This window comes from Glycine soja, chromosome 12 (assembly GCF_004193775.1).
Source record: "Glycine soja cultivar W05 chromosome 12, ASM419377v2, whole genome shotgun sequence".
Classification (NCBI taxonomy): Eukaryota; Viridiplantae; Streptophyta; class Magnoliopsida; order Fabales; family Fabaceae; genus Glycine; species Glycine soja.
The window spans coordinates 5,941,477-5,966,061 of record NC_041013.1 but is presented as its reverse complement, the minus strand read 5'-3'; the positions used below and the strand labels follow the sequence as shown (position 1 = coordinate 5,966,061).

Sequence of the window (24,585 nt, the reverse complement as noted above, 5' to 3'; positions counted from 1 at the left end):
TAATTTGATATACACTTTAATTTTTTAAGTATATTATATGTTTTTAATTAAAACCATTTTTTGGCACAAGAATGATAATTGAATTTAAACTTATAGTATATACAAATTACTAAAAGTTGTCACTAGCTACTAATCTTATCTTAGTGAAGAGTAAAATGTTTCCTTGAAATAGTCTTTACTTTAGAAATTTTTTATAAAAGTCAAATTTAAATCGTTAACCATTTACTATAGGCGTATTGTCTTTCTTATTTTATTTAAAACAGTTATGTGCATAAAAAAAATGTGAAGTAGATGGGCTGGAAAGTAGGTGTGGAGGCCCAGAGCCAGAAGTTCCGCAAGTCCAAAAGGCAGCCTTTTATTGGCCATATATATACACCATAGCGAAGAAACCTGAAGAGAGTTACAGTGTTGGGAATGGCGGGCAAAGGTGGATCAACTCCGGCCACATATTCGCCGTCTCCGACGACCGATAAGAAGAAACCATCGCTTTTCAATGAGGATTTGGCTCGACCTGATGGCCGCAGTTTCCACCAGTGCAGACCCGCATGTAAGCCCCCACTCGCTTTCAAATTGAACAACCATTCTGTTTATTTCTTCTCGATGCATTTGTAATCTCAATATATGCTCTTTTTTTCATTAAATTGTTTTTAGTCTTCGTTTTCTTCGCCAGTGTTAAGGTTTTCATGTGGATACAGTCTACAATGCCTTTTTTTATTGTTATGGGTATAGTGTTAAATTGTGAAGGTTTTTATTGTTAATGCCGTTTTCGGATTACGATGCTGCTTCATACCGAATCGGAGAAACATTTTGTGGATAGCTTTTCCTCATGCTATTCAAATTGATGGACAAATGCTCCACAATGCCATGATACTATTTGGTGAAGTAAGATTGAGAGAATCAGGAGTTTTCCTTCTAGACATTATTCATTTGTTGAATTTAGAGGCATTGGTGAAGCTCGGCATGCCAAAGCAGTGGTCGATTAACGATTATGTGTTCAAAGCAGTGAGCTGGCACCTGGCAAAGATTACCCTGTCTTTTTTCCTGGAAGTAGATGGCCTATATTAGTTGATGAGCATCTAATTCGACCACTACAAACATAATTGTTCTATGAATCAAGATAATTTTCATGGACAATTGACACCTGGTGGTATTGCTGGGCCTAATGTTCTAATGCAACCTTTTGATCCTCAAGGTCTCAAACCTCATATATCTCAGTTCCTGATTTTCATGAGATGGAAGCTCTAAAAGTCAGACAGGTCCAAACTGGAAAAGGGCATCTCCTCCTACAAGATCCACCTATGGTGCATGGAATGTACTTGACATAAACAAATTTCAGTGAGATTCTAAAGATTTGAGGATAGATGGTGCTTTGCACATTGGTGATGCTCCATTTCCTGTAAGGAATATAGATGATCATGGATAACAATTGAAATTGATGCAGTTATTTATGGGGGTGGTTCTGGTCCAAAGAGTCACCTTGGTCCATTTGGCACTAGGATCATATCTAGAGTACCTAGTTCTGTCCAATCTGATATTGATCATATTATGGCCTGGAATTATTGTGAAAGGGTGAATTCCTGTTTTTCATGCTAGATGTGTGCCTATTGGAGAAAGGGATAGGGACTGAGATTCCCGATGTTGTACATTGCGCTGGTAGGACTGATAGATTTGTGCCCAACTCATCCCTACGAAACTGGCTAGTAAGAAGCTTTATAAGTTCTTATCAGGTACTATCTCTAGTCAACAAGGAACTTGGGTTTTCCCAATAAATCCCCTTGTGCCCAGCATTTTTGGGCTTGATGTGTGGATAATATGACAAGTGTCCTAATAATGGATCTATGATAGACTTTGATACCATGTTATAGAACTCTGTGTGACAAGAAATGAACACAATTTTCATTTTTTGAAGGAGTTTATTTATTATATACCGTGAGTATATCAATGCAACTAAAATAACAGTGTGAAACTAGCTCTAATTGTCATCAAAACTGATTAACTAAGCACCTAACAGAAGACTAAACAGCTTCTGATTTTTGAAATGAACCATTAGAATCACTTATTTGCTTTGAAATGTTGATTGGTGGCATTGTTTTTGATAAGCACATTGTTATTTGGTGACTTGCAGTTTTCAGGACTGGTGCTGTGAATGCTGCATCTGGATCTGCTTATGCTGAGGTTGGAAATACCAAGGTCATTGTATCAGTGTGAGTGGCTCTTTTATCTCACTTATGTGTCATTTAGTTAATTTACCTCTCTGAGGTTTGTTTCTTATGGCTTTGTTGTTTTTATGCTCTCTGCCTAATGGGGATATTTTGTTTGTTTTTCTTAATTTAGATTTGGGCCAAGAGAGAGCAAGAAGGCGATGATGTACAGTGATATAGGGCGTTTGAATTGCAATGTCAGCTTTACAACGTTTGCAACTCCGATTCGTGGGCAGGTATATGAAAGGCTATACTTGTAGCTTTTTTCTGTTGTGTTCTTCTGCATCTTCCATCTTCATGGCTATTGGAAGTAGTCTTTTAATATATTATATCTCACGAAGTTAGGGTTCAGACCACAAAGAGTACAGTTCAATGCTTCATAAAGCTTTGGAGGGAGCAATAATACTGGAAACATTCCCCAAGACAACTGTGGACGTCTTTGCATTGGTGCTGGAATCTAGTGGCAGTAAGCATACATACAATTTCATATTGATTTTCTATTTAATTTGTCATGATATTGTTTTTGATGGATTGAAATTAACAGACAAAATTGTGCTGAATATAAATTTGCTTAAAAACACTAGAAAGGGAAGCCTAAGTTTATTTGTGTTTTCATCTACCTTGCTGTCATTTAATGATTGCTTTGTTTCAAGCTATGTTTATTCTATTGTTCCATAAATGCGAAAAGGTATTTTGCTTCAGCACATTTCCATTTAGTTAACCATGAGGTGTGGTTCAATTGGCAATGCATATGAATGAACTTCACCTGCCCTGGCTTTGAATATCATGGGCAGACTTTGTGGTCAAGGCCACACTGCCAGGTGCTTCAGTGGGGATTATTGCCATACTTTTAGGGGTGGCAACAGCTTGTCAGAGATTAATAAAAGTAGTTTCTTTAAGTTCAATTACTTTTGTAGACTTTAGGTAAGAGAAGTCAGCCGTAGCTTCTGTTGTATGAGGCCTTGCTGCTTATGATGAGAAATGCTTCCATGTTCTTATGATCAATTACTATAGCGATTAGTATAATTCATGTATTCTTTGATAAAGGCTTCCAAGTACACAGTCAAAAAGAACGAACATATGATTTATTTTAATGAATGTCATGTCAATTTTCTATAATTTAGCAGTTTTTTATGTACACCTTAAATGTAGATATTAAGATGTGGTCATTTATGGTAGTCTGGTTCGTAATGGATTTGTTTGAGATGCTGTATTATTCCTTTGAATTTTATAATGGAAGAAGTAATGATGAATGATCCCATTTAATTGAAACCTTTTGGCAAAATCGTAAGTTTATAGCAGGTGATAATATTAGTGAGTGTGTTGCAGGTGATCTCCCAGTTGTCATATCATGTGCAAGCCTTGCTCTTGCAGATGCGGGAATAATGATGTATGATCTTGTTGCCTCAGTTTCTGTGGTATGAATATTGCTCACATTTGCACTCTAATGTCACTAAATATGTACTTGCTTTGTAGGATGCATAATCTGTTTCTACCATTTTAAGTTTATTTTGAAATTTTGATTTACTATAAAATCATCTGATTTCCTTTTCTCTAATGATTTCTGACTTGGTACCCACATCACACATTTCATGCACTATTATTAAATTATATTTTCATATATGTGTGTTTTGTCTTCTGTAGCCTAGAAATATGTTTTTAAACAAATTTTTATTTTTCCAACTACTTTTCAGTGGATACCAAATTCTTTGGCATAATTGCATGAGTGTGTGTGCTATTTTTATTGGATGATCTTCTGGGCTTGTTTATGCCAGGTTCCTCTTCATAAAAATCATTATGATAAAATGAGATCATCATGATGAAGGCTAATGACCTTTTACCTATTATGACTATCCCATAAATTGTTCCTTCATGATGTGATTGCTGCTGAAAGTCTCATTATTATTTTCTAATGATTGCAGTCATGTTTTAATAAGAACCTTGTCATTGATCCTGTTTTGGAGGAGGAAAATGGCCAAGATGGAAGCTTAATGATTACTTGCATGCCTTCTCGCTATGAAATCACCCAACTCACCGTTACTGGGGAATGGTCCACCCCAAAGATTAACGAGGTTTACCTATTTAAATTTTTTTAAAATCTTTTATTTATTAAATGCCTATTTTGAAGTTGTGAAATTATGTCTAGATCTATGAAAGCCAAATACTCAAATTGGCAAAGTATAGTGTCAAATGCATGTCTAACAACGATATGCATATAATATGCCAATTTAGTTTATTTTTAATTTTTTTTACCAACTTTTGGGATACATACTCAGGTACGGTCTGAGATATGATGGCACTTTGATACTTTCAATTGAAATGATTGTGTTGTAGTGTTAACCCAAAGTTTCTGTTACCATTTTGCCCATAGCACTGTCACAGTAAAATGGGAATGGGCTAGGGCTCGCTGGTTTCTCACATCTGGATGTTGCACATTGCTTCTATACTTCCAATCATGCATCACAATATCAATAATCTTGAAAGTCCTTGAGCCTTGCACATAGCATCTGTTTACACCCACTTCTCTGACCATTATTGTATCCTATTCACTAATCATCAATGTCTCATTACAAATGTTGTACATTTATGTAAAATGTGTGTGGGTGCATGTACAAATTCATGGTAGCATATTTAGGCCAGATCAAATTTTGATTTTTTAAGAGTTTCCTATGTGTCACATCTTTATCGTATCAAGTGTCTGGGCTTTATAGGTGTGGTCGTGTGGATGCCTTTTCATTTTACTGATTTCAAGAAACAGCATTTAATCGTTTCACCTGAGGTTTTCTGCTTTGAGGTTTACATATTTGTATTGCTAATTGATCATCTATTTGTATCTCCTTTTCCGTGCCTACTGATTACTGGTACTTATGTGATCGAAGTTAATACTGGAATTGAGTTAAGGCTATTTCCAATTTATATAGAGGTGCTAGTGCGATGTAAAGATATAATGTCTTCACATCTAATGTTCCAAATTGGTCATTGTATTGACATATTATAATATAATGAATAGAGATGGAACGTACTCTAGTGACATTTTAGCTTCCCACATGCAGGGAATGCAGCTGTGTTTGGATGCTTGTGCAAAGCTTGCGAAGATTATGAGGTCATGTTTAAAAGAAGCTGTTTCGGATTCCCAGGAATAGAATGGCAGTTCTAAATTAACATAGTTCGCATTATGTGCTGTTAATTTCTTCTTATATTGAGATAATTTTGTGTTGAAGGTAGGGAGAGTTGCTTTGCATGCCCTGAAAATTTTGTGCTCATGATCTTGTCAAAGACAAAGTTAATTATTCTTATAGCAATTGCTATATGCATGTCACATAGTTTTGCAAGTCAATTCAATATTATGAATTAGGAAATTGACAGCTTAGTAAGATGAATTGGGTTGGCCCTCATTTTTCTGGAAAAAAAAATCCAAAAGATAGTTAACCCCTCCCCCCGCCCCCCCCCCCCCCCCAAAAAAAAAAAAGATGCATGAATTTGTTGTAGCAGGTTAAGTTGGTTTGGTTCAGGAGTTAAAAATCACTTCAATAGGTATATGATAGCTGGTTGGGTAAAAAGATTTATGCTAGTTTATATCAGGAAATCATGAATATGGTTTTACTTTCTTTAATCAAACTTTGAAATGTTAATGAATTTTGTAGTTTTTATAATTTACTAGTTGAGAGTAACGACAACAGTTATATTTTGAAGTTTCATGAAAGAAATGAAAATAGTTATGCATATATAACGATAATTTAGAAATACAAAATGTATACATCAAAAGAAATAATTGTTTTTATTAATAGATTCAGTTGGATAATATTAATCACAAACAGTGTACTTGACCTTAATTTAACCCTACGGTCACTCAATTTGATCCCCTGCTGTCTCTCTAGTAAAGAAAATAAAATTAGAAGTACAAAAAATAGAGGGAAAAAAATTAAATGTTTGAAAAATGAAGAGAAAGAAGAGAGATAGAGGCTGGAAAGAGTGTTAGCTTGGAGATAGATCATGATCACTGAACAGTACAGTACTATATTGTGTGTGAACATGCAAACGTCTGGGTCACAAACTCGTGCGTCTAGAGTTTAGAGACTAAAAAGTTTAAAGTTATTCATTATAAAAAAAAAAAACTCGTCTCATTCTGTATTTCTGCATTCTTGAATCCTTGGGTGCCTCTATATCATAGACAGTCTGTACAAGTTGATTTGATATCTCATCTGGAAGGTACAATCAATCATAGTTCTTCATTTAAAGCTAACACAAGGGCTGTCAAGGCTTTATTATATATATATATATATATATATATATATATATAATTTACTTTTTTTTATTCCTTGTAGTATATGCATACAGAATTTACTTGTCTCTTCCTGCTCCATCATTTCACACAACAACGAATTCCAAATCTGCCAAAAAATACACATAATGTTAATTTCCGTCAAACATTCACAAGTAATTGGCATAAGAGAACGTGAAAATTGATATCAAGTGAAAAGAACTAAGTATAATAATATATTGTGCAGACACATGTAGAGTTGGATAGTATAATAGCTTTATCCGCACCCATATTTGCAAATTTTTATGAGTTATTAGCTATATCCAAATTCAAACCCATTTGATAGATAAATAGTTAAATACTCCCCACTTATGAGTACGCGTTGAATTTGGTTCTAATTATCATTTCTAATTGTGCGTGAAGAAATACTGTTTATGATAATAAGTTATCATTTCACCTGACTCAGGCACATTGACTTAGGAAATAAACTATATATATAGACATAAAATTAAGAGAAAAATCAAAATGATATTTTATCTAAATTCAAATAGTAATATGTGCAAAATTTGAGTTAAGAATAAGTTAAACCAATCAATTAAACAACTATCAATTAAACCACATTAGAGTTATTTGAAAATACACCTATCAATTAAAATGATCATGCTCGAGTTTTAGATTTGAGGAACAACTTATTAAATTAAACATAATTAACTAACAAACAACCCATTTCAATATTAGGAATAAACATCTTTTATAGTAGCTATTAAAAAAGAACTGCCTGACACACGTTGATATTAATCTTTTATCTAATTGACATGAAGCAAGTACGACACGAGATCTTTCTGGCTTGTTGTCGGTTAGCACTTAAGGAAACCAAAATTTCCGTAACTAAACCATATTAATTAAAAACATTACAGCAGGCACAACTAATTAATACTAACTAATAGTATATGTTATGTATAATAATAATAATAAGTAGTAGTAAATCTCCTTTATGTACACGAAAATGTTGCACCGTCAAACACGGATAACGGGACAGGGAAACAATATGTGGCTTGAGGATGAGAATGAGTGTGAGGGATACGTTTGTGTTACTACTATCAAGTCCATGCCATAACCATACCACGTTGTTCTTAATTACTTGTTGTGACTTATGCAGCCACATAATTTGCTTTATAATTCTGATAGATAACTGCTTCTCGAGAAAAAAAGTGATATTTAAACAATATACATGCCTCTGTCCCTTCCAATGGGGCATTGTGTTTGCGGTTGCTGCTACTCTTGCTTGTCATATCCATACCAATATAATAATATAATGGAATATAAACTTACTACTAAGTAATGTAATTTTGTAAGATTTATAATTTTATGTAATTAGGATTAGGAAGCGTATATACATGTTCCATACGGTGAGTAGCACGTATTAGTGTGTATTTGTTTTTTGGACTTTATATTTCTAAGAATCATAATATCACGACATGGTCTTAATATCATGATCCGATTTAGATTAATATTAATCTAAAAGAGGAAAAATAGAAATAATAATAATGTAACATAAAAAGAGATTTTTTAGTAAATAATAGGATATACATAAATAGATTCTTTATAAATATTAATCTTAAAGAGGAAGTAAATAAATAATAATGTAACATACATAGATAGAGATTTTTCATTTATTTTTTCCTGCCTAAATGCAAGGCAAATCAGTAAATTACTCTTTCACATAAAGGTCAAATCTGAGAGATATATTAGTCCTAATTTGTTTAATATCATCAGAAGCCTATTTCACGTTTAATTAATAGTGATCAGGTTTAGAAAAAATAATTAATGGTGATAATTAAGCAATATTTGCGTGGAAAATTGACTGGAATAAATGCTGACTAAATAATTGTGATAAAAATGCTTTTGGCTCATAGAGAAAAACACCATTTGAAAAGTTCCTTTTTCTCATCCAAGTAAAAAAAAAAAAAGCCACAGGTTCTATTCTCTTCTCATACCCTAAACTTCTTCATTTTCTCTTATTTCTTCAATTTTGCTATATTTTTTTCTGCCTTTTTGTTTAGGAATGTTTTCTTATGTCTACCAAAACCCTCAAATTCTACATTTTTTTTTTCTTGATAAACGTTTTTTTCGTGGTCTCCACCGAAACTCTCCTCCTGATAATTTGTATATGTTTTCCTTTTAAATAGGTTTTAGCAGAAAGTTGTTGCCTTTATGAAGAATTAAAAATAGCCAACACGATAACATCTATGAGTTTTTGTTCTAATAATTTGTGCATGTTTGCTTCTCTTTTTTAAGAGTTTTGAATACAAAGTTTAGTCATATGGCAAAAGCATCATATATCTTATGCTGTAGGTTTGTAAAATTCTTTTTTTTCTTTATGGGGATTAATAATTGCTAAATACAAAAGCACAAAATTGACAATGCTTTTTTCTATTCACTGATTTGGTTTATGCATTGCAGGTTCTATTCTCTGACAAAATACTAAATTTTTATTTACTGTTTTTAAAAGTATCTTTTGTGCTATTGCCTTTTATTCCTACAATATTTATTCATATAAATTTTGAATTTTGTCTTCATCCTTAAAAGTATCGTAAGATTATAATGGTTCCATTTTCTGATTTTTTGCATTTTTTTCTGTATTTTGTTCATACTGAAAGTGTAACTTTTTTGTTATTGTAATAATGTAATGCTTTCCCGTTCTCTAATTTTGAGAAATTAGTCAATGGAATGATTAATAGTTTGATGCCATTTTGGATTTTTGGATAACGTAATTGATTTTTATTTTGGAAAGTAAAGGAGACGCATGATACACTTTGTCATGTATATTAGAATTTTTTATTTGCCCCAAATATGTATAATTTTAATCATTAAATAACAATTTGTTTCCATATTGTGACAAAACATAGATCCGCAATTATTTTCCCTTATTTTATGGTTGTTATTTATTATAAAAGTATTTTGGATTATAATACATATACTTTTACGACTATTTGATCACACAAAATTATTCGATGTTAAAATTTTGAGCATTTATTTATATCTCATTTATTTGGCAATGAATTATGGCCTGTCAAATTTAAGGTACATGTGCTCTTGAAACATATAGAATTTTTAACTATATATATAATCTATTATATCTACTATATATATATATATATATATATATATATATATATATATATATATATATATATATATATGACATTTTCATATTTATTTCCTCCCAATAATTCAATTAATATAAATTTTATATTTATTCTATTATATTTTATTTTTAATAGAATCTTAAATCAATTAAATAAATCTATTTTATAGGATTATGAATTGAGAGTTAGTAATTTTGTGTTTTATTAATTAAATTGTGTTTTTTAATAGATAAACATATACGTGTATTTTTATTATCTCTTATTATTTTTTCAGTCACATTAATAAATTTAGTTTTAAAACTTTAATTTTCAAAAACTATTATTTGTATAGTAATGTATAACAGAAATTATTTCAATATATTGAGTTAGAATAAAAGATTAATATCCAATATAAACATACCATTAAATACTTATTTTCATACTAATTATAGTTTATTGAAATTTGGTTGATATATTGAATATTTGATTGTTTTAATTAGACATATGTGATTGTGTTAATAGTGTTTGATTGATAATTAATTGATTTATTAAATAAATTTAAGTTCAAAATTTATTTAGTAAAAGAAATACTGCCATTTTTTGTAGGTGAATTGTTTTTTTTATCATTCTACTTGTGATTTTTTTCTCATTTTCTACTTGTGATTTTTTTCTCATTTTCTATTTTTTAGTTTTGATTACTTTCCAAAAAAAATATTTATAAAAAAAATTGAATTATATAAACAATTAAGAAAATTATATATTTGGTTTACTTAAATCTTTAAATCTTATATGAATTTTTATTTTATACAATATCTTAAATAATTTATTCATTTCTTTGAAATAGTTTTTATAATTACAATAATCAATTATCATAGGATAAAAATAATATATAAAATATTTTATTTATTAATTGTGATATATTTAAAATATTAAAACTATGCAATTAACTTTAAAATATAAGAACTTACCTGCAAATCATAATAAATATATTTAATACGACACGGGAACTAAACTAGTTTGTTTTAACAAATAAGTAATTCTTCAATTAATTGAGTCATTTATTTTAAATACTGATATAGTAAGAAAATATTGTTTATATTCACATCCCAATGAAATATATTTTAATTTAATTATTTAAGCCAATAGCCTTAAATTTCAAATATCCTAACAATGAAGTTGACATTTGGTTGAATTATTTTCTCCGAATTAATACACTCATCCTTTATACCTTTTTAATAACTTAAATAGTAGTTAATTGTGATTTTCTTAATATAAAAAATTAATTTTATAAAAAGGTGACATTATTCTATTAGATATTAATAATGAAAATGTGTTAAATTGCATTTTATAATTTTTCTGTTAAACAAAAAACAACAATGATTAAATTTAAAAATGATTTCATCATAAAGAAAAGAAGTAAATCATTTTAACAGAAAAAGTAAAGTAATAATTTTATTTTCAAAATTAACAACGAAATGAAATTAAAGATATACTTATACATTATATGAATATGCAAATATATAAAATATATGAATCATTTTTTTTTCTTATAAACATAAGTAGAAATTTTTACTTAATTCACGAGATGAATAATTTAGTTAAAGTTGCATTAATATTTAAATTATCATGGTGAAAATATTTTTTTATCATTATAATTTAAATTGAAAGTATCTATGGTTGTCTCTTTTCTTATTTGAATATTTTATTTTACGAACAGAGAAAATGTTAAAAAAATAACAAATGGAAATGAATATTTTAAATGAATGTATTTTTATGGTTGTTGTCTCTTGATTTAAATAAATTATTGAATGTTTTCTTTAATGATCATAAAGGTATAGAAAAAATAGCATAACAAATGAAGATGAATATTTTTTATAAAAATATGAAGAAAAAATTAGATTTAACTTACCATATAAAAAATATATAAATTATATTATTTTCTCACTTAAAATAAATTATTCAGAATTTTGTCTAGTCTGTTTTTTTTAAAAAAAATTACACGTGTATATGTCAATATGCTAAAATAACAATTATATATAAAATGTAACAGATAGGGTTGTTTTTCTTTATTTTTAAAAACAAGTAGACAATTTCTATTGAATTCATGAAGATGAACGATTTACCTACAGTCCTATTAATATCTAAATTATTATGGTTAAATTATATTTTTATTATAATAATTGAAATTTGATTATTTTTTATTATAATAACTTATAGAATGTTTTCTTTAATGATCATAGAAAATATTAAAAAAAATATAAAAAAAATGATAAATATTTTTCATGAAAATATGAACAGAGAATTGGAATTAACTTACCATGTTAAATATAGAAAATATGACACACATGGGTGATTTTTTTTTTTATAAAAAAAAGGTATTAAAATTAAATTGAATTCATGGGATAAACTTTTAATTGAGGTTGTGTTTGTTATGCATTATGGTAGAGGACAAAGGAAATAATACGGGACAAAGAGAATGGAATATGACAAATACTTGAATTACATGATTTTTTTGTGTATTTGTTTAATAATCAACGACACAAATAAAATAATATAAATTTTATTAAAATATCTTTTTTAATATTAATTATCTTAATATAATTTAAATTATTATTATATTTTATGAGAATTTAAAATACTAACAAGTAAGTTAACTAGTCCATAATATAAATTTAATATATATGATAAAATTGTTGTAACTTGTAAATAATGTAAATTAAAAATATATGGCAAGATAAAATTGATGTACATAGTAGATAATATAAATTTGAAATAAATTATACGACAAGGTTTTGTTGTTAGTAGAAAATATAAATTTGAAATATATGACATGATATGATCTAGCTTGAAAAACAAGGAAGAGGTAAAGGTATGTATTTCTTTTGAATACTCTGCATTTGAGATAAAAAAAATTATCCCATAATTTTGAGTAACAAAAAGTTAAATTTTTATTCTATCCTCATCTAATTAATTTTTGTTGTTCCATAATCTTTTTTCAAATTAAACACGAGACAAAAATATTTATTATATCCAATACCGTAAATTTTAATAAATCAAACCGACCTTATATATTTTTACTAAATGTATAAAATGATTAAAATTTTAATTTACTTGAAGTCACATTAACATCTAAATTATTATAATAAAATTTTAATGTTTTACTTAATAAGTTTAGTTTGACGGTATTTTTTTATAATTTTCTTTTTTATTTAAATAGTTTATTGAATGATTTATTTTATCATCTTAGAAAGTATGAAAAAACTATAACGAATGAGAGGGATATTTTTGATGAAAGTATGATGATAAATTTAAACTTAGCTTGTCATATAAAATATAACGCATAGGGATAGATTTTTTTATATATATATAAAAACTAATAGGAAATTTACATTGAATTCACAAAGATAAACTTTTTAATTGAAGATTTTAGTCCAATCAAAGTTGATGGTTTTTATGTAATTAATATATTTAATTACATAAAAAATAAAAATAAATTGATATAATCACTACAATTTTATCCCAAAAGCCATGGACAATCGGGCAATTTCAATAATATAGCTGGTATAATTAATTTTAATTGTCTACTTATTTAATTTAATATACTAAGTTTAGCATAATTTTATCTGCTAAATTAAAAAATAAATTTAAATTATATTAGTTTAAAGCATTATTTTAAAAAATATTAATTAATTGATGAGTTTAATAATTATTGTTAATATGACTTTTAGAAATAATTATTATAAAAATATCAGTGAATTGTAATTAGATGATGGTGTAAAAAATTTTAAACTTTTGGATATATAATTTTTTTCTCTCTTAATAATTGATATTAAATATACGTGCAAATGGTACATTAGTTAATAGTTAATACAAATTTAGCATCATATCATTGATCCATGATTATGATTCAAAATCATTAGGTACTTCACTTTAATTGCAAAATTAGGGGAACATTTACTACAATCAAAATCAAATAGTTAAATTCAAATTTCAAATATTCTGCTATTAATTGCAGGATTCTTGCCCCAATTTTTCATTAATTTCAGAACCACCAATTTTTTTAAAAATATAATTGAAGAAACGATTACTATCTCATGTTATGTTTGCTTGCTCATGCTCAGAAGAATCAGTTGATTTGATTCGATGGTCTCATTTTCTTCTTTGACTCTCTTCTGGTGGGTATAGAATGTAAGTAGTAGGTTCAACAGTTTTCCCTTTTCTCATTCTTTTTCTTTGGCTTCTTCAATTTCGTTATTTTTTTTATTTGCTTGCTCAGAAGAATCACTTAATTGGATATGTCTGCCTCATTTTCTTCTTTTGGCTCTCTGCTGGGTTTACAATGTAAGCAGGTTTAATATTTTTTTTTCCTTTTTTTTATTTGATTTTTCATACGGTCTCTTTTTTTCTTTTTGCTCAATTTCAGTATTTTTTTTTTTTTTGCATGATATGAACAGTCACCCTCATTGCGTGGACTACTTTTTACTAATTTTCCTATCGAAAATAAAATATGAAAATTATATTGGTTTGAGATGCATTTTTGAGGTAATTATTCCTCTTTTTTTATAAAAAAAAATCCATTTTAATTAGTTTTACATCTACAACTGCACCAGAGTAGCTTACTCACTAATGATATGTCCATCATATCCTATGAAAATGCTAAAATATCTAAATATTGAATGGTTTTTTCCTACTACTACACAAGAACATGCGCAAGAAAAAACATATTAAACTGATAATAGCTTGACCAAAAATAAGATTACTTTTTTTAAAAATATAATTAAAGACACTGGACATTATTTTTTAATATATAATTATTATAATAATCATATTATTATTATTATTATTATTATTATTATTATTAAGGAAATTGTTATTGTTATTATAAACCATATTAAAAAATACGTGTTTAATAATAACGAAAATATGTGTTTGATAAAACATTTTAATTAATTTTAAGCTTTTCTTACTAGACGTAAAATTTGTTTAACCAATAAATAAAGTTTTTTAATAACTTCTTACTAATTTCTAACTTTTAGTTTTTTATATTTTTTTTCATTTTTATCTTCAATATATTTATTCATTTTTTTAATTATTCTTTTTAAATAGATCATGATTTCATTATTTTTGTTATTTTATATTTTTCATCTACTTCAACGATTAATTTTATCAAACATTTATAATCTAATAAGTTAACTTTTCATGTTCTAACTATCCACTCTCAATTAATTTTTCGGTTTTCAACTAATTTTTGAATTTCAGTTAATTTTGTCAAGCCTAAATATAACATGTGAGACGAATTGCTTGAATAATGTCTCAAAGATGAGATTACTTTTTCAAAAAATATAGTTAAAGATGTTGGGCATTATTTTTTAATATAAAATTATTATAATAATCATATTATTTGTTAAGGAAATTGTTATTATTTATAACTCTACACAATTCCGTTCTTGCAAGGGATTTGAAATAAATATTTATTTTTTGTTCAATAAGTTTTAATTATAGACTTTTATAAATATATTTAATTATTAATTCTTTTATCTCTTATTGAAAAAATAAAAGTTGCACTCTATTAGTATATAGAAATAAAATAATAATAAAAGTTGTTTTTTTATGGGATAATAAAAGTTGTTGCATCCAATATAATCAACATAATAAATCATAATATATTGATACTAAATATAATTTTTATTATTATTGTACCATATTACTGTTAAAAAAATTTGATCATTGTATATACTATTTTCTCAAAATCCCTCTCATTCTAGGAGTAAGATTGTCATAAGATTTTGTTTTGTATAAATTTAATTGCAAAAATTATAATTAATGTATGTTTATGATAATTATTTTAATAAAAAAATCACTCTTTATTTTACTTTGATTAAATTAATTAACTATGATTGTAAATTTCATTTTAAAATAACGTAATCAAGGGAAACTATTCAACTTTCAATTATTTAAAAATTTTGTAAATGCTTTATTATAAATGCTTTATTATAACTAAATAATTGATATTAAAAAATTAAATTCAAATTACTAATTTTAATTATTTGGAAATTTCTATAAATGTATTTTTTTAATTTAAAATTTTAAAAAAAGTTACAAATGTTGATTGATACCGTGAATTGTTGAAATTAAATAGTTAAATTAATATTTGATAACTTTCATTATCTAAAAGTTGTTACTATGAATATTTGACGTTAAATAATTAAACTCAAATCTATTAATTTTATTTATTTAAAACTGTTAGAAATTTTATGTTGAAATTTTACACAATTTAAAATAAGTTATAAATGAATTTTTGTTTAAATAAAAACTTTCAATTTTACAAATTTTTAAAAATAAGTCACTATATTAAAATAAATAAATTTATATTTACTATTATTAATTATTTAAATTTTCATATCTGGTATAAAAAAAATTAAGCTTCAAAAGTATTATAAATACGTTTTGAAACTAGGAATAGTTAAAGTTAAATTAATAATTATAAAATTTTACTATGAAGAAATTTTTTATTAAAATATTATTTATATATTAAATAATTAAAAACCGACTATATAAATTTATTTTTAAATTTTACATGTAATTTTAAAAAATTACTCCACCACTCGTAAAATAAAAATTCATCCAATACATCGCATGGGAAACAAAAACTAGTTAAATTAATAAGGACAATTTTTTTACTAATTATTTTTGTCCTATGAAAAATAATATTTCTTATACATAATTAATATATATTTAATACTTAAAAAATATCAACATAATCACTATTATATTCTTCACGCAAATTTTATGTCTACAATTAATTTTAAGGAAATAAATTTTATTTTTATTTTTTATCTTCTCACTTAAATAAATAATTTTTTTTATTTTTTTACCTGAAAAAATGTTAATTTTATTTTATACATTGATATGTATATGAATATGTCAATATATTAAAATAAAAATGATATATGCATGCCAAATATAAATTTTTCATTTAATCCATGAAGATGAACAATCTACCTAATGTCACGTTAATATCTAAATTATTATGATATTTTTTTTAATGAAAACATGGAGATAAAAATATAACACAGTACATACAATACAAAATTCAAATAAAAATCTTAAAATGTTATGGGTCAAGATCTAGTTACCTTCAAAAGAATATGCATTTGAAGAAACCAAAGAAAATACCATGCTAGCTGAATACCACTTGCGGTAACTGGAAAGGTTGAAATAGGATCCCAAATCCTACACAAAAGAAACTATTACACACCGACACCACTTTGTTCCGATAATTACGTCTAACAGAGTCGAAAAAGAGCTTGCTGTCAGGTGCCCCTACAACGTTTTTCATGTCTTTTTCTTATTTAATCATGTTTAACGTTGGATAGCCTAAGCTTAATTTACATAAAATTCTGTATAAGAAATCACTTCATATAAATGTTGTTACGGTTTTTATTTTATGAATTATTATTATATATAATGAAATAAAGTGGTACCTCAAAAGTGGGACTGAGTGAGAAGAAAATGACACATGTTAAGGTTCCCTAACAAGCGTATCTAACGTAGTCAACTTCACACGTTGAAGAAAAAGCAAGCTACAACTGCAACCTTCCTTTTGGACCATCTTTACCTCTCTGTCTCCAGCCAGATAGCTTCTTTGGTTGGACTTTGACACCCCTTTCTGGCTCTTCCTCATCCATAGCCAATTGCTTTTTACACGCTTATGATCAAACACAACTTGTTCTCCCTTTTCATTTGTCTTTATTTGCATATATGTGAGTGAGTATAGGTATATTTGCATTATGTCATTTTCCTTGTGTTTGCATAGGCTCTTCCGTCTTCAAACATTTTAAATTTTAAATTAACCATTTGGGTTGTGAATACGGTTTTGTTTTTTGTTTTGGTTGTTCATGAGTATGAACACCCATTGTTTAGGGGGGGTGTAATGTAATTAACAACTATAGAGGAACATAGTACTCTTCTTCTCACATTTTGCAACCAACCCATCTAACGTTTTTTTTTCGATCCTTAAACATGGTTTTTTGGCTAGCGTAGCATCTACTTGTGTTCATGTTAGATGCTAATCCTTCACGGTGGTGAAACAAGGAAGGGAGTGGAACTTGGAAATGGAAGAATTGGTTGGTTTTATGTGACATGGCTTTGCTTGCAGTTGCAGCAGAGTCAAATGCTTTGAAATGTGTTTCACTTTAACTGCTGCTTCTCCCCTCTCGGTTAATTTGAATAGCTGTAAGAAACTAAACTTTTACAAAAAAGTGCATTTTTATTCATAAAATCCGTGAGTCTATTACATATATGGTCTTATTATCTACATGCTATGCCCGTTAGAGAGTTACATTTTTTGGCCACTACTGTTTCAGTGGTTGATTTGTATTTTGTTGGGGTCTTATTTATATGGTTTTGGTGACTCCTACCTTTCATAAGAAATATAAGCATTGATGGTTTAAAATTTGGGTCATATTTTGAATACATTCAATGCATTAAGTACAATTTATTGTTCATAAGTTTTCTCCGTAACTTTTGCTGGGTTTAAGGATATTGAACATCATCTCCACAGAGATGCCATCACATAGGGAATTTTTATTCACAATTGGATAGCTTCATGCCTTCATCTCTAAGTTTCATGTATATTTTATTTTATTGTTCACAAGAATCCTGGTCCCAACAGACATGAATGGGTCTTCCTTTTGCTATGGTCTACATTTCCTCATTAGTTAATTTCACTAGCAAAAAGCTCAAAATCATTGATTCAACAACTGATGCATATAAATTATTTAATCCCTAATTTCCTTTGTTCTCAGCATCTTGTTGCTGATTGAGAGAAGTTGACACTTGTGGAAAATCAGTATGGCTGCTGATTGTTCAAGATTTGTAAGGTGAGTCTCTTTCCTAGTATACCTTCCAAATTCTAAAGTTACTATCTAGTATGTACTATTTCTTTAGATTATTGAATTTTTATGCTGATCAACTGTAAATTGCATGCTTTCAGTAACTGAATAAATTATCTTCATAATTTATTAGCCTCTAATGTAAAGTTTCACTTTATAGATTTCAAGATGATGCTGAATTAGCAAAATTGCCAACAACAAATGGCGGCAATGGAATCAAGCCTAATGAAACACAAGTAGCTGAGACTAGCGGCAAAAAGGGTCTGAAGAAGGACACAAGGAAGTTCCTGAAGGCTAGAGTATTGTCAAGAGTATTCTCAGAGGATTATGAGAAAGTTAGAAAAAGAACATTATTAGATCCCCGGGCACAAACCATTCACCGTTGGAACAAGATTCTCTTGGTAGCATGTTTAGTTTCTTTGTTTGTGGATCCTCTATTCTTTTATTTACCACTAGTTCGAGATGAAGTATGCATCGATATTGGGACAACACTTGAAGTTTTCCTCACAATGATAAGATCAATGGCAGATGTGTTTTACATGATTCAGATTCTCTTGAAGTTTCGTACAGCTTATGTTGCTCCTTCTTCTCGGGTATTTGGGAGGGGAGATCTTGTTATAGACTCTTCTAAGATAGCTACTAGGTACCTGATCAAGGGTTTTTGGTTAGACTTTGTTGCTGCATTGCCTCTTCCTCAGGTAATTCACTATAGATTTCCTTTATCTTGATCAAAACCATGGTGTTTTGACTTGCTTATTAAAAATGCTCTTATTATATTGATTACAGGCGTTAATTTGGATTGTCATCCCCAATCTTGGAGGTTCAACCATGGCAAACACAAAGAATGTGCTTCGCTTTATCATCATTTTCCAATATTTGCCAAGGCTGTTTCTGATTTTTCCACTTTCATCCCAAATTATAAAAGCTACAGGGGTTGTGACAGAAACAGCTTGGGCAGGGGCTGCTTACAACTTGGTGCTTTACATGTTAGCTAGCCATGTGAGTATATGAAAACTTGCATTTACTTGATTGCTCATGCACTTTCCCGTTGCCAAATTCTCTGTTACAAGAGGTGTGGTGAAGACTTCAATAGCAAATTCAGTAAGATGACTTTCTTATAGGACTTATATTTTCTTGATTCAAATAATTTAAGCCAAGCCAAGCTAAAATGTGGGCATATGTTTTTATACAACTAAAAAGATATGTTTTAGTAACAGTAAATTCTTCAGCTACTCTTAGGTTCTAGTAACTTCAAGTGTAAGCATATATATGTTAGTCTTGCAAAGTTTATTTCAGGATTGGCTGTTAAGCAACTATTTTAATGATATGAAGAAAGTAAATATACCATACTTCACTAATACTCTTCTGTTTTGGTTGAAGTTTTTAGGAGCTAGCTGGTACCTTCTATCAATTGAAAGACAAGAAGCATGCTGGAGGAGTGTCTGCGATATGGAGGAGCCATCTTGTCAATATGGATTCTTTGACTGCAAAAGGGTTGAAGATTCGCTCAGGGTGTCCTGGTTTATAGCAAGTAATATCACAATTTTATGCTCACCAAAGGCTAACTTCTATCAGTTTGGTATATACGGTGATGCAGTGACATCCCAAGTTACAACCTCGTCATTCTTTCATAAGTACTTCTTTTGTCTTTGGTGGGGCCTAAGGAATCTGAGGTAAGTCTTATTTGGGCTTTCTATACCGAAAAAAATGTTTTTTGGACAACCTTAAGTTGTCTACAACTTAAGAGAGAAAGGAAGAGATGAGTGATTGATTTGATTGATGATGTGGTGTAATAGTAAGAGAAAGATAGAGAGAAAAGAGAGTTGTTGATTGAGTGCTTGAAATTTTGGATTGTCAAAATATAATCATTCATTTAGCATTTAGACTATCACCTTACTCTTGAAACATTTTAGTTTTTCTATTTTTCCTGTATCTGGAAAAAAGGATTTTTATTTGTACCTGAGAACAAGGATTTAAACTAATTAAGGTCATCTAAAACTAATTGAACTTTTTTCTTTTGCTGATTAAGAAAAATGATTATATTCAAGTTTATGGGAAGGATAGATGAGTACCTACAAATACTAAGGCCAGAGACAGATGAAAGTTGGAATTTCTAGTGTTCATCATTTAATCATATGCTTCAAAATGCTACTTCTCTACTTCATTTTTGTCTTATTATTGAGCAAATGATGAGATGTCTTCCCTAGCAAATAGAGCAGAATCGCTCATCTAGGTGACCATGACTCACTAAAAGCCTTTTACTTTTTATCCCTTGAGCATTAATGAGTTTCTTATTGTTGGTTGTAGTTCTTTGGGACAAGGTCTTCTTACTAGCACTTTTGTTGGAGAAATAATGTTCGCCATTGTTGTTGCAACCCTTGGATTGGTTCTTTTCGGATTGCTGATTGGTAATATGCAGGTAAGTGCACTTATATTATCTCTCTTAGTTAGCCTAGAGCTGCTTTGCATATGCCAGTTATTGACTTCTTTTATAATGTCTATGAAAATTAGAAGATAATGCCTAAAGACAAGGACCACAATCTGCTTCCTATTTAGTCAAACTCATTGTTTATTGCTTGGAGGGTGTGACCAGCTTGTGCTTCATGCAGAAAATAGAAAAATTCTTTTTGCGCTCATTTGTTTCATTCAGAGAATTTTTATTTTAGAAAACTTTAATTTCTTAATTTCATGACTTAGTTCCAAGATAGCTTTGTCCTACAAGCTAGTACTACATGAAACATTAAATTTGCTAGATGTATGTATGCTTGATTCTACATATCCTCTTCAAAAATTACATCTGAGAGATATTGAGCCCAAAATCAACCTCAAAACTTGCTGTTATATGTTTAGTTAGCCGCATAGCATTGAATTGTTAGAAAACACTTGACCAGCCTATAAACTGACTCTGTTCTTGTATATGTGGATTAATAGAACTCAAATTTTGGCAGACATACCTGCAATCAACAACTGTTCGCTTAGAAGAGTGGAGGGTTAGAAGAACTGATACAGAACAATGGATGCATCACAGGCAGCTTCCTCCAGAACTAAGACAATCTGTTCGCAAATATAACCAATATAAGTGGCTGGCTACACGAGGGGTAGATGAAGAAGCTCTTCTCAAAGGACTTCCAGCTGATCTGAGGAGAGACATCAAGCGCCACCTTTGTCTGGAACTAGTTCGACGAGTAAGTCACTTACACATCCATTTTCACTTCAACAAACCTTCACTAGATCCCTGAAATGCATGCATTAATTACTTCAATATCTAATTTTTTTGTAAAATGTTATAAAATGTCATTCACTCAAACTTTCTCCATTATATTTTCTCAGTGGCAACATACTATGCCAAGACAAATGAAGATATGTTTTATTTGTTTCATAGGTTATGAAACCTTGCTTGCTTCTCCTAGTACCACACTGAAAGATGTCTATTCTTAAGCATTTGACCAAGGAGAAATTATTATATGCATAGTGTCAGATCACCATGTGTTCATGATCTCCCAATTAATCTCTATGTAACATGTGTCAAGTTTTTTAATTCATGAGAAATAATTTATAATAGTTGATCATTACATGTCATATGGAGATTGATTGGGATCATGATAGTCTCAAACCATATAATAATTTATTGTGAAATAAGATATTCTTGGCCGGAAACTACTCATTTAAGAAGTTGATATCTTTCCATATTTGATACTCTTTCACGCACACATGAGAGCATATCTTGACAAGTATTAGGTGATCCGGGGTTATCAGAGCTCACGACTAACCTTCACATGACACGTAATCAAGTATTATGAATTCTTCCTCCAAAATTAAAAAATTTAAATACTTACCATATAAAAATTTAAACAATTCATGTCTTTCAACCTAAGCATCTTGGATAGTTGTTGTAGTTCATGACAACTGACACGTATCACAGGTCCCATTGTTTGATCAAATGGACGAGAGAATGCTGGACGCAATCTGCGAGAGACTAAAACCTGCACTGTGCACAGAAAACACATACCTTGTTCGCGAGGGAGATCCGGTGAACGAGACCCTCTTCATAATCAGAGGCCACCTTGATTCCTACACCACCAACGGAGGCCGCACCGGTTTCTTCAACTCCTGCCACATCGGCCCCGGCGATTTCTGCGGCGAGGAGCTCCTAACATGGGCCTTAGGGTCCCGTCCAAGCTTCATTCTCCCTTCCTCTACTCGCACCGTTAAGGCCATCTCAGAAGTCGAAGCCTTCGCTCTCATGGCCGAAGACCTCAAGTTCGTTGCGTCGCAGTTCCGAAGACTGCACAGCAAACAACTCAGACACAAGTTCAGGTTGGAGTAATGATATTTCGACACTCATTAATTTATGCATGCATATTCTTATTACATCATATCACTTATCATCATAGTTATCAGAATCTTACCATTCACAATTCGAATCTTACTATTTGATACAATTTGACTACCTACAGATACGTATCCTAAGATGAATCTTAAAAAACTTTGTATCTTACAGTACATGATTAAATCATGTTAATCTTACGATTCACAAGGTTCAAGGATTCCCTATTTCATTTTTTTTTAGTTTTCTTTCACCATTCTCAAAAAAAAATTTGAAAGCCATACAAGTCTAAATTATTAAATGAAGAGGAATTGAAAGAACACTTTTGAACTTGTCCTATTCGATTACTCCACTACTTTATTTGTTGCCCACTCATTTAATGCATCTATTTTATTTGTTGCTTCATTTCCTTTCTACTAAAATATAGGCTTCACAAACTCAGATTTAAGAGAACTTATGCATCTTGTGCTCCTAGATTTGAGTTTTTTAGTTATTGATCATGAATATGTGCTTTAATATGTTTTTGTTAGTTGTATATGCTGTTATTATTGATCATGAATCTTACACTTGACGATTTAAAAAATGAATCTTCTGATTCATGATTTGAATTCCATTCTATCATGCTTATTATAGCTATATTTTTTTCTCTTTTATTTCTATCTGGAGCTTGTAACAGGTTATTGGGGGTGTTCAACTGATTATTTTTGTTCAGGTTTTACTCGCACCAGTGGAGAACGTGGGCTGCATGTTTCGTACAAGCTGCATGGAGGCGATACAAGAAGCGAAAGGAAGCTGCGGAACTGAGAGCGAGGGAGAATGTTCATGAGGGTGAGACAGCAGCGTATAGATCAGGGTTGGTGGTTGTGTATGCTACGAGGATGGCCAGGAAGGGTGTGCATCGTGTGCGTTCTGGAACAGATTCTGGAGTTTCTTTGCAGAAGCCAGAAGAACCGGACTTTTCTGTTGATGAGTGATGAGTTTGGACTTCGAATTGGCTTGTTATACTACCCTATGCATAATTCTTTTATTGGTTATTGATCATATAAATTAGGACATTGAAATTCTTGTAATGCATATATATGGACGCAAATAATAGTAGTGCGGGGAAAGCTGATTGGAAATTAACCATATGATGACAAGAGGAGATTAATAATGTGGGGGGTGATGTTTCGAGATTGATGTTATTAAAGACTAAGAGATGGATAATAAAATAAACCATGTAAGAAATCTTTTTTTACATTAGATTAAATCCATAAGCCAAAAGTAATATGATTCATAATTTGTATAACCTTATCCCTTATGTGTATGTGTTTAGCGATTAGAAATTAATTCTTCACTTTCAATCGAAGAATATCTCGTGTTCACTCAAAAATTTATAAACTAAAAATGTCAAAGTTTTAAATATGTTAAATTCAAAGTTGATCTTTTTAATCCTATAATAAGGAAAAGGAAAAAAAAAAAAAAACTTGTTTTAATCCTTATAAGCATATTATGCCTAAATGCGGTTAACATGAACACTTTAAAACGAAAACATACATGTAGTAGGGTATTTGACTATAAGAATATAAAAATCAAGGTAGGATGCCGCCTAGAAGACTTCTAATGTGTTAGTCAAGTAAGCGAAGTTTCTAATGACATTTTAGTAAAATGACTAAAACAATTTTTTTTTGATACAGATTTTAAAAATATCAATTTTAAATTTTGAGAACCAAAACTTGCCACAAATTTGACTAACTATAAGCATATTTAAACTAAGTAAAAATTAACTAATAAT

At 29.4% G+C, this 24,585-nt stretch overlaps 2 protein-coding genes across 2 annotated transcripts; both read left to right on the top strand.

The window, feature by feature from the left end:
* Positions 1 to 385: 385 nt before the first annotated feature.
* Positions 386 to 5,560, top strand: LOC114378365 (exosome complex component RRP41-like). The gene is made up of 7 exons (XM_028336949.1): positions 386 to 547; positions 2,126 to 2,204; positions 2,335 to 2,437; positions 2,547 to 2,667; positions 3,531 to 3,619; positions 4,124 to 4,273; positions 5,255 to 5,560. Exons 1-7 carry the CDS (start codon positions 415 to 417, stop codon positions 5,342 to 5,344), a joined length of 765 nt encoding a protein of 254 aa, XP_028192750.1. The 5' UTR covers positions 386 to 414; the 3' UTR covers positions 5,345 to 5,560.
* An 11,592-nt stretch (positions 5,561 to 17,152) lies between these two features.
* Positions 17,153 to 23,936, top strand: LOC114379167 (protein CNGC15b-like). Its single transcript, XM_028337768.1, has 9 exons — positions 17,153 to 17,825; positions 18,398 to 18,472; positions 18,645 to 19,182; positions 19,271 to 19,483; positions 19,865 to 20,157; positions 20,792 to 20,903; positions 21,433 to 21,669; positions 22,407 to 22,801; positions 23,524 to 23,936. The coding sequence occupies exons 2-9, from the start codon at positions 18,444 to 18,446 to the stop codon at positions 23,783 to 23,785; spliced, it is 2,079 nt and encodes a 692-aa protein (XP_028193569.1). The 5' UTR covers positions 17,153 to 17,825; positions 18,398 to 18,443; the 3' UTR covers positions 23,786 to 23,936.
* The last annotated feature ends 649 nt before the right edge of the window (positions 23,937 to 24,585 follow it).

Bases quoted from the DNA above. Each gene is read 5' to 3' on its own strand.
- LOC114379167 (XM_028337768.1), top strand. From the start codon at position 18,444: ATGGCTGCTGATTGTTCAAGATTTGTAAG. The intron at 19,484-19,864 runs GTGAGTATATGA...TTTTGGTTGAAG, and splicing joins TTTACATGTTAGCTAGCCAT to TTTTTAGGAGCTAGCTGGTA. The intron at 20,904-21,432 runs GTAAGTGCACTT...AAATTTTGGCAG, and splicing joins TGCTGATTGGTAATATGCAG to ACATACCTGCAATCAACAAC.
- LOC114378365 (XM_028336949.1), top strand. From the start codon at position 415: ATGGCGGGCAAAGGTGGATCAACTCCGGCCACATATTCGCCGTCTCCG. The intron at 2,205-2,334 runs GTGAGTGGCTCT...TTCTTAATTTAG, and splicing joins ACCAAGGTCATTGTATCAGT to ATTTGGGCCAAGAGAGAGCA. The intron at 2,668-3,530 runs GTAAGCATACAT...AGTGTGTTGCAG, and splicing joins GGTGCTGGAATCTAGTGGCA to GTGATCTCCCAGTTGTCATA.